At 39.7% G+C, this 11,496-nt stretch overlaps 1 protein-coding gene across 1 annotated transcript; it reads left to right on the top strand.

Moving 5' to 3' along the window:
- Window positions 1-10,975: 10,975 nt before the first annotated feature.
- On the top strand, window positions 10,976-11,288 carry CRNDE (colorectal neoplasia differentially expressed; the record flags this gene model as incomplete). Its single annotated transcript, XM_028523459.2, is given in 3 exon segments — window positions 10,976-11,177; window positions 11,180-11,209; window positions 11,212-11,288. Coding segments are annotated over 3 exon segments (309 nt in total), but the record flags the coding sequence as incomplete, so codon positions are not given.
- Between the last annotated feature and the right edge of the window lie 208 nt (window positions 11,289-11,496).

Here is an 11,496-nt window from a genome sequence, read left to right as displayed (position 1 = left end):
AATCAGACTTGTAAGATGGCTGACAGCAGATCAAGACTGTTAAGATGGAAAGAATTAGAAGGAAATATAACAAACATATATAAAGTGTTTCAGGACAGCTGACAGTGTTATAAGTGTTATGGCAGTGGATGAAGAATCAGGCAAAAAAAAACCCGTATGTAAACTGTTGGCGGGAATGCGGGCTGGTGAGGCCACTGTGGAAAACAGTATGGAACTTCCTCAGAAAACTAAAAGTGGAACTGCCTATTGACCTGGCAATAGCACTGCTGGGATTATACCCTGAGAATCGTAAAACACCAATTCAAAAGAACCTATGCACCACAGTGTTCATAGTAGCACAATTTATAATAGTCAAGTGTTGGAAGCAACCTAAGTGCTCATCAGTAAATGAATGGATCAAAAAGCTGTGGTACATTTACGCAATGGAATACTACACAGCAGAAAGAAAGAAGCTCCTACCCTTCACAACAGCATGGATGGAACCGGAGAACATTATGCTAAGTGAAATAAGCCAGGTGCTGAAAGACAAATACCATATGATATTACCTATAAGTAGAATGTAATCAACAAAACAAACAAGCAAGCAAAATACAACCAGAGTCATTGAAATAGAGAACAAACTGACAGTAATCAGAGGGGAGGTAAATGGGAGGGGATAATGGGGGGTAAAGGGGGAAGAGTTATCAAGGAACATGTATAAAGGACACATGGACAAAGCCAAAGAGGGGTAGGATTGAGAGTGGAAGGTGGGGATGGCTGAGGTGGGGATAGCTTAGGTGGGTGGGAGTGGTGGGAGGAAAATGGAGACAATTGTACTTGAACAACAGGAGAGAGGGGGGAGAGGGAGAGGGAGAGAGAGAAAGAGGGAGAAGCCAGACAGATATTTTGTGGAGGAAATCCCACGTAAAATAAAATAAAATAAAATAAAATAAAATAAAATATTCTGGGCCTGGCTGGCGTAGCTCAGTGGATTGAGTGCGGGCTGGGAACCAAAGTGTCCCAGGTTCGATTCCCAGCCAGGGCACATGCCTAGGTTGCAGGCCATAACCCCCAGCAACCGCACATTGATGTTTCTCTCTCTCTCTCTCCCTCCCTCCCTTCTCTCTCTAAAAATATATAAATAAAATATTAAAAAAAAATATTCTGAACATTATCATCATCAACAAAGATTGCATGTCACCACATGTTCTTTTGTGCTTATTGGAAAAGCAAGACCAATTGTGTGTCTCCCTCCTAGGCAGCATGCATATTCATATTTTGAGACTTTAAGAACAAAAACTGAAAAGGGGGGAGCTTAATGGAAAATAATAATTGAAGATAATTATATTTGAGGGGGAAAATGGAGAACTATTTATGATATTATTTCAATGTGCTGTATTGTCAAGCTAAATGTCCAACTGCACCTCCCCCATTCCCTTCCAGAAAACTCCATTCCAATCAGTACCTCAACAACCACTGTCCCTGTCCCACCATCCAATGACACTGCTATCCCATTTACCCTGGAATCTTTGGCAATGGCTCCATTTCTACTTCTGAATACACGGCCTTTACTCCTCAGATTACTCATTTGGCACCTTTTGACATACACTAACGTCTCTTGTAGTTACTTAACTTTTGATGCACAAATGCATTGGCTCCTCCCTTCATCACCTCTTGAGTATCGTCAGATCATTAAATTTGTATCAAACTTCCTAATTCACCAAACACAACTTGGGGCTATAATGTAAGAATTTCATAAGGGCATTCAATTTATCTTTTTTGAATGATTCAATTCTGAATCATGACATAAATTTTAGTGATATCACGAGATGACAAGGCACAAATTTTTTCAACTTCTGTACCTTGAAAATAAGCCCAAAGAAATGCCAATTTTTAAAAACAATATATCAGGTTTACCATATACCAATAAAATATACCAGTTTCCAAATAGCAACACCCAATAGCAACCATAAGTAAAAATTGACCATAAACTGATACAATCAAATGTCTGACTCACCCTGTGTACAATCCATTTCCCATATGAGCATATACACACATGCACACACACCCACTCCATCCACACAACTCCAAGAAAACTTTACCTGTCAATATCTGCTTCTGAGTATACCAAATTTGAGCAGCAACAAAAAATAGGAGTTGCCACTTTCACAAAAACCAGAAAAATCTGTTCCCAAGACTAGGAAGATAATATTTATCCTATTGAACCAATGAGAGATTTTATTTGTGGCTTTTTATGCTGCAGAGCTTATGAAATAAGATAACAATGCAACACAGTATACTTTGATTTTATATAGCATCTTCCAACCAAGGGGCTTAAGAAACTCACTCGTTATTCATTCACCTTCATAAATTTTTTAAATTGAATTAACAGGTTGTCTACCAAACAAAAGTTAAAAGCAATAAAAACAACCATATTTTTTGGAATGACTCTCCCAAATGTTCCAGTTTCCATTTTCTTGACTTACATGAAGTTATTTAGCCTCTCATTAGTTTCAACCTCCAGTAGATAAGGCAACAATGAACTGCTGATATGTATACATAAAAAAAATATTCAAAGCTTTTGTCCCCTTTGTGTTTCCCATCTAATGTAGAGCTTTAATTCTGAAGAATGAAAAATCTGTGATATATTTTTTACCTTTTCAACTCAATATGTATTTCATGTTTTATGACAACCCCACTAAGCCTGTAATAGAGTTTAAGCTCTTGGGGGAAATTCTGATGACAAAAAAGTGACATATTCCTGGGACACTACACATATTTTTATGGCCTAGCCATTTGTTCTTTGATGCTGATATTACAAAGCCCAAGTTTACTTAAATTATATGTTTATCCATGTGGTGGGGGTACGCAGTGGGGAGAATCTTTTACCAGTTGGGAAAAAACGTGATGAGGCTACTTGAGGATGCTGATTTATACAGTATAATTGCATTGGAGGTCTATCTTTTCAAGGATTTCTGTCTATAGCTCTAGGACTCTTAAGACCCATTATTGGAGCTCCAGTAAACTTCATGGCTGTTTTCTTGAAGTGGGTACTAACCATTCTAATGAATTGTTTATTAAATTAACAGAAAAGCAGGATAATGCTCAAAATTAACATTAGAATGTCAGAACTGCTTGCAATGGGCAATAATAAAATGGATTTTCTTTTTTTTAAATTTATTTATTTATTTTAAACAGAGGGAAAGGGAGGAAGAAAGAGAGGGAGAGAAACATCAATGCATGGCTTCCCCTTGCACACCTGCCGCTGGGGACCTGGCTCACAACCAACCAGGCATGTGTCCTGATTGGGAATCTAACTGGTGACCCTTTGGTTTGAAGGCTGGCACTCAGTCCACTGAGCCACGCCAACCGGTGCTAAAATAGATTTTCTCTAGGAAAGTAGGAGCTTCCATATTTGAATCACTCTATGCTCCACTCCAGATACTTCTCCATCCATATTTTTGTCTGTGGTCTGTTTGCTGGGAAAACTTCTCACTGTTTGGATGTTGAACTAGACCAGAAACTGTAAAAGTGTTTTATAATCACAATTTATGAAGTTCTAGTCTGTTATAAATGCCAAGGCAAATGTGTAGATGAAGATAAAGTAAAATATTGTCTGTAGCTTAATTTTTCTAAATAAATTATCTTAAAGGAATATTTAACAATGTTCAAGTGTTGTAGCTGATGTGTGATTTTAACCCTATTTAAAGTATGAAAAAATAGTTTATTTTAGGGGAAATCAAGACAAAATAGTCCCACTTATTATTTGTCATAGTGCAAATAAAAGAGAATAAAAATTTGTTGGTTTTAAAATCTTTTATTACAGAACACTAAAAACATACCAAAAGACAGAGAATAATGAACACATACATCCTTTACCACAAAAGAACAAATATTAACATTGGTCTTGGTGACTTTATTCTCTAAAATAAAATAAAATTAAAATAAAATAAAATAATATAATATAAATTGAATTTATTCTTTAGCTAAAGCTTCATACTTTTCCCTTACCCTTGTGGTTGATAAAAGGGCCACATACCAAATCAAACAAGCTCAGTGGAAGCCTGCATGGTAGACCTTACAAACACAGAGACCAAAGTAACCACATGGTATGGTCTGAAGTTAAGACTTCCTAACTAAAAGCAGTCATGGTGGGTAGTCATGTCCTAGGCCTATAGCTTCCTTGACAAAGGTCAATTTTACCTTAAGTTAGTCTGTCTATTATCTTTTTGCATCAATGAAAACATATCTTTAAGATGTCAGAGTAATCTCCTTATCCACACCCCTTGGGACACACCCACAGAACCTGAGCTTCAGACCACAGAGCCCCTCTTTGTTATCTTGCTCCCGAGTACCATCTCTGTGTACTGCAAAAGTTAATTATTAACTATTCTGTACCCACCAATGTAAAAGAAGTGTGTGTTTCTCTATTTTACCTCTTTTTTCCAATCCTAGAGATTTCCCACTTTGTTCCCTCCCCCATCTTAATCTACCCCCACTGAATTTCATGTAACCCTCTTTATGTTTCCTCCTTTTATTCTCATGTATAAAAATAGGCTGCAAAACTGCCATCCTCGAGAGCATTTTCTCAATCTATTGAGATTTTGCTTCCCAGCAATTGTCTGCAGTTTGGCTCAAATAAACTGATAAAAATTCTCTATAGGTTTTGATGTTACATCAACATCTTCTTTCATTACTAAAGAAAATCAAGATCCTAAAGTGGATGTGCATCATTCACATACATATATGACTCAACTGAGAAATTACTATTGTTGGCTATTTAATCATTTATTGATCCTTAAATTGATGGAAGTGAAATTTATTTCCATGTTGCAGTAAACACATGTATATATTTATTTGGACACTTGTGGGAGAGTTGGTTTAGTGTGTATGTGGACACGTGGAATCTTGGGTTGTTGGGTAGTGACATAATCAACTTTGCTATGTATGGTCAGTCTGCTTTCCAAATTACTCAAATGAAGGCTTTTGTAGTTTCAGATCCTCACCATCACTTAGTGTTTCAGGCTTTCATACTTATTAAATTTTTGCCAGTCTGCTGTGTGTAAAATGATATTTAATTTACATTTTCTTGGTTACAAGAGCAGTTGATCTTTGAATGTATTTCACATTTCTTGCCCATTTGGGTTCCTTCCTCTGTGAATTGCCTATTCAAACTTTTGGCCATTGTTTTAATGGGTAAATTATAATTTTCTTATTGATAAGGTGGTGTTCTTTATATGTTGAGATTACCAAATCTTTATAAATATATGTGTGACAAAAAATATTCTCACATTGTGTCTATTTTTTATTGTTGTTCAAGTACAGTTGTCTCCATTTCCACCCCCCAACCACCCCAGTCTCCCACTCTCCAACCCACCCCCTTTGGCCTTGTCCATGTGTCCTTCATACATGTTCCTTGATGACCCTGCCCCTATTATCTTTCTCTCTCCTCCTGTCTGGTTACTGTCAGATTGTTCTTTATTTCAAGATATCTGCTTGTATTTTGCTTGGTGTTTGTTTTGTTGATTAGGTTCCACTTATAGGTGAGATCATACAGTATTTCTCTTTCACTGCCAGGCTTATTTCACTTAGCATAATGCTCTCCAGTTCCATCCAGAAGGAGCAAAGGGTAGGAGCTCCTTTTTTCTCTGCTGCATAATATTCCATTGTGTAAATGTACCACTGTTTTTTGATCCACTCATTTACCGATGGACACTTAGGTGCTCTCAGTACTTGGCTACTATAAATTGTGCTGCTATGAACATTGGGGTGCATAGGTTCTTTTGAATTGAAGTTCACTGTCACATTGTGACAGTGTATGTGGGGAGGGGTCCGAGAGGAAACAGTGCCACTTGCTCTGTTGTCTGCCATATTTCAGTCACTTCCCCTGCTACCCACAATCAAATTGGGCCTTCCTGGTGCTGATTTCTGGGTGGGTGGGCTTGTGTACATTCTAGGACCCTGTTGGTCTCTCCAATGAACTCTCCTGTGAGGCTGGGAGTTTCTCCCACTGCTGCCTCAACCCCCATAGGTGTTTTCAGTCAGAGGTTTGAGGCTTTATTTCCCTGCACTGGAACTTGGGGTTGGATGGTCTCACTCCGGAGTTGTTCCTCCCAGTTTATCTGCACGCAAATGTGGGACTGTCCAGTCTATAGTCTGCCATTTTTCCCCAAGCCATAGCCTTGCCCATCCAGGTAATCCAGCCACTGCCTTGCCTCGAGTCCTCTCTGCCCTTCCTACCCATCTGGATGAATATTTTTTCTTTAACTCCTTGGTTATTGGACTTCCACACAGTTCAATTTTCTGTCAGTTCTGGGGTGTTTTTTTTTGTTTTTTAATTTGTTGTTGTCCTTCATTTGGTTGTGCAAGGAGTCACAGTGTCTACATGTAACAGGGTGCAGCCGAGAGGGGAGCCCCAAATAGGGATTTGTAATAGGGTCCAGAAGAGCTTGGAGATAATTGGCTCCACACCACAGGGCCACACCTGCCCAGAATGCTGGCAGCTGTGGCCAATTATGAGAGGAGCTGGAAATGGGGCTGCAGAGGAAGATTAGTGCTGGGATTTAAACAGAGGCATAGAAGACATTGGGCGTTTCTCTTTTTGGGACTACGCGTCTGTTTAGGAGTATGCGGCTTTGGTGTCTTGGTTGGGACCATGAGACTTGGGTGAGAGTCAGGACCACGAGGCTTTGGAGGTGCTCTCTTTTGCCACATGGAAGGTGCTGGGAGGACTGTGTGCATTTGTGGGGAACTTTAGTTTGTGTTATTTCAAATGAAAAATAAATTCCTTTCCTTTTCACTGATTTCTGGTATTAAGAGACATCTTTCCTCAGGCAGAGGGCAGAACGAACCCAGATAGGTGGGGAGGAACCCCCTGTAGACTGTAACATACCTACACCTCCATCTTGGCCAGAAGTCCTATTTTTTTAGTCTTTTTTCATGCAGCTGCTCTACCTGGGTATTTCTTTCTACCTTGTCTTCCATCTCACTAATTCAGTCCTCTGCTTCATCCAGGATGCTTGTAACTCTTTCTAATGTGTTTTTGATTTCAGAAATTGTATTATTCATTTCTTCCTGGTTCTTGTTTATAGTTTCCATTTCCTTTTTCATACTGTTGTGGTTCTCATTCAGTTCCTTATAGTTGTCTGTGAATTCCTTGAGCATACTTATGACCATCCTTCTGAATTCTATATCTGATAGCTTGCTTGCCTCCATTTCATTTAGCTCTTTGAGTGGGGAGTCTTCCATTTCTTTTTATTGCAGGTTCCTTTTTTTGTCTCCCCATTTTAGGTGACCCTTTGTTTCTGTGCTTCCTGATGCTCTCTCTGCTTTGCTAGCTGCTTATGTACAGTGAACTTCTATGGTAGGAATTCTATGGGATTCAGGAGTATGGTCCCTTTGATCTCCTTGTCTGGATGTTCTAGGGTTGCCCTTTCTTTTGTTTGTGTGGGTTCTATTGTTGTACTTGGGTTTTTACATGTTGGTGGTTCCTTTTTATTGGGTTCTCTCCTCTAGTGGGTTTACTGGTGTGCACAATTCCCACCTAATCTTGCATTTGATCAGTGGCAGGGGGAAGGCAAAATGGATTAAGACAGTGAGAGTGTATTCTATGGGGTTTAAGGTACCAACAAGTAGAGAAAAGATAGGAGATCCTTTGGAGAATTACAGCATTAACTGTGATATTTCACCCCACCAGGCACTTTTTATAAAAGCTGAAAAAGAGAGAAGACTCTTATTAGAAGGGAGAAAGGATGTGAGCTCAATTTAGGGAACAGAGCTCTTGTGTGAAGTCGGATGGTGTGATATAATGAGAGTCAAGGATAGAAACTAGGCATAGTGTGGGAGAGAATAGAGTTAACTACAACAGTAATAAAGCTCAGGAAGATAATGAAATGGTCTAAGACCAGGGAGGGGTGCTGTGTAGGATTTACAATTATATAAAACAACAATTTATAATAATACAGGAACAATAATAACATGACAGGAACTATAGGATCTGAATTAAAAATAGAAAGTTAGATTGTACACAACCAAAAATAGTGTATTGTTGTAACACGAATGAAGTGAAAGAAGGAAAACTAAAATTCAATATGAAAGAGGGAACAAGGGAAACCAGTGAAACAATGCAATTAAACAAACAAAACAAAATAAACAGAAAGAAGAGAAATAAAAAATACTAATAAAATAAAAATAGTAAAAATAATGAAAAATAAACAATAAAACTGCAAGTTCTGTAGGATAGCAAAGTGAAATTTGTCTGTTTTTCAGTTGTTGGCATTAGTCTTGTGATCCCTCCCTGGATCTGTCTCTGGACCTTTCACAGCTCCAGGTCCTATTGTCTGACACTTTGGGGGAAAAAAAGCCTCCTGCTGACTTTAAACTTGCCAAGAAAGTTCTGCTGGTTTTCCTGGATGCCACAGGCAGAGGGAGGCTGGGCTTCACTTTCCTCCCTTCTATGGTTTTGTGAGGATGGGGACCAGGTCTGAGCTGCAATATTCACAGTTGCCCTGTCTCCAGCCCAGGTCCTTTGTGTGCTGCTGGCCCCCACTGTGCATCTGCACCAGGCTGGCATTTTTAATCCACCAGTTGTGCCACCCATAAGGTGCTCTGATTAGGAGCAACTCACACCCCACCTCCTCCCTCTTTGCTGGCCTGGGTGCTTTGCACTCTCAAAGTCCCTTCAGAGCAGTTCAGCTCCCCCACTAAATTAAGTCTCTCTGGGGACTGCTAGCTCCCTGAGCTGTGGGGCCCTCCTCTGAACCATCCTGTAGCACACTTCCTCCTCCATCTTCACTAGTCCAGCTGCTGCATGAGAGTCCCTTAAACAGTGATTAAGGCCTTTTTTTTTTTTTTTTTTAGTAAAATCCTCTTGTTTAAGCCTGCTGTTCTTAACAAGCACCAGGCTTTTCATGTAGCCCAACTCTTGGACCAGTCCGGAGGCTATCCAGGTCAGGGACCAATACGGCCCAACTCTCCTTCCTTCTTCAGGTATCACCCAGCTCCCTAATTTCTCTGGTAATGACCTAGCCAGGGACCACAGCCCCAGTGGGTGAACACTGCCTCTGTCTTCCCTGCTCTGGTAGGGGAGGTAGTCACGTAGTCACATATCTGATCTGGCTCTCCTCCAAAGCTCCTCCGGTAGCTGCTGACCCTAGCACCAGGTGCAGGCCAGGGACTGCAGTAGCCTTGGTCCCCATATGGGTCCCAGGGACCTTACCATCCCAACACAATCTCCTTACTATCTGTTATTCAATGTCCTCTACAATTTTGGCCTCCAAACTTCATAGAAGCTGGGATTCCATTGGCTATTCACTCTGTTCCTCAGAAGATCGGCTAGATGTTCCGGCTGGGCGTAGAGGCAAGTGGGCTCTGCTCCCACCTACCTTGCTGCCATCTTCATGAGAGCCCAATTTCTAATATATTTTAATTATAATTATTTCTTTCTTAATTCACCAGCAAGCATCATTAATACAATATTAAAGAAAGTAGTGATAGTGAGGATTCTTTTTTGTTCTTAAGTTTAAAGGGAATATTTATAATGTTTCATGTTAATAGTCAAGTTTCAATCAGAGAAGCAGAAAGAAACACTAGAAGAAATCTATTTGTTACAAGGATTTAAACTTACACAATTATAGGAGCAGGTTAAACAGTCTCTGTAAGGCTGCTGTCCTCCCATCTGATGCTGGAGCTTGAAGTCCAGGGAAGACAGTGGTGGGAAAGGAAGATGGATGTAAAGTGGGAAAGTCCAGGAAAAGATTGAACTCATAGTCAATTATATCTCAATAAAAGTAGGAAAAAATAAGATTGAATTCAAGCACAAGCTGGAGCACAGAAGGAAGAATTGAAACCTATGTCAGTTTTTATTACCTCTGTCCTTGGTGGCTGGCCTCTTTGTTACAGAGTTCAATACACACAGCTCACCCAGGAGTTGGAAAAATCCCTCCAGGTAAAGAATCATGAGAGCAAAGGCAATATGGAATGGGTAGTGGAAGAAAGCAGCCACAAACACCAGCTATGACCACCATATAACCAGTTGTGGAAATGAGGACAGGAATAATTATTTCTTCTTTATTTTAATGTGAATAAGTTTATACAGATTAGCCAAATATTTTTTTCCCTTGGTGTCTTAGCTATCAGGGAGCCCAGATCCACCTCACCTATCCCCATAACTATAGTGGCCCTTATTATTGGCATAATTGTAGTCTCCCCTTTTTTCTCAGGGGTTTCCCCATGACTGCACTTGTCCTTTTTTTGTTAACTAATTCATATGTTTGGGGGGAGTGGTAAGGAAAAATTTAGTAAGTAATGATTCTAGCAGTAACTCATAAGTAATGAGTAACCAGTATTTGGATAACTCATTTATTTTCCTTTTTATATAATATAGATTTATAGTGGTAAAACATATTTTTTCCTTTGGAACATATTATACCTAATAACAATGAAATGGTGGCTGAATGACGATTTTTTTTTCTTAAAGAGGCTTTATTAATCAGGGTTCAGTCAGAAAAGCAGAGCTGCCAAGAATGAAAGTGTGTGTATACAGTTGCAATCATAGGCAAAACAGTCTCTGTAAGGTTATTGTGTTCACATCTCATGCTGGAAATTCAACTCTATGGGCCAAGCAGCCAGCAAGGGAAGATGGATGAAAATTAGGGGAGATAAAAAACAAATCAGAACTCACAAATACAAGCTGGAGTTTATGAGGACAGACTGAAACCCATGTTAAGTTCTTGTTACCTCTGACCTTGATGGAGAACTTGTTTCTGCTGCCTCACACAAAAAAGATGAGCCAGAAGATAAGCACAAATATGTGGGTTACAAAATAGCTGCTGCTTCACTTCTGCTCTCCAAATATCATCCAAGAATCTGTCTTGGCCTGCCACCATCCCAGCTCCTCATGGTAATAGAGCCACCCACCTGCTGGGGTCCATACCAGCAGCAAGGGAATGTCCCTGGCCCCCAATCCCATGAGGCAAATGAGAGGTGATAAGTATGATGCTTCCATAATACATTTGGATGTCTTCAACTAAGTTTAGTTCTGAACTATGTGGTTCCTCCTAGGCTCAACTTTGTCCTTGCACATCTCCAGGCTCATCTGCAAAATCTACAGTTCATAATAGAGCTACTGTACTGGCAATTGGAAGAAGATTCTGAAGATAGGGAGATTCAGTTCTTGATCTTTGAAATTTCCTGTGGTCTCGTCAATCTAGATGTAAATGACATGGAAAAGTCCAGTGCTGAAGTGGTTTAAATATGTTTTGGAGGTTACTATTTATAGACTACAGTATTTTTTCAATTACAATCCTTAGTTGTCATTCAGAAGGTTATACTCTTATCACCAATTTTATTTGAAATGCTTCGTATTGTAGAGTATCACCATACATTTTCTGTTTTTAATCAAAATATAGAGCCCTGGCTGGTGTAGCTCAGTGGATTGAGTGCCAGCCTACAAACCAAAAGGCTACTAGTTTGGTTCCCTGTCAGGGCAAATGTCTGGGTTGGGAGCCAGTTCCTTGT

This window comes from Phyllostomus discolor, chromosome X (genome assembly GCF_004126475.2).
Source record: "Phyllostomus discolor isolate MPI-MPIP mPhyDis1 chromosome X, mPhyDis1.pri.v3, whole genome shotgun sequence".
NCBI lineage: Eukaryota > Metazoa > Chordata > Mammalia > Chiroptera > Phyllostomidae > Phyllostomus > Phyllostomus discolor.
The sequence above is the reverse complement of the archived record's forward strand: the minus strand, read 5'-3'. Positions and strand labels throughout refer to the sequence as shown.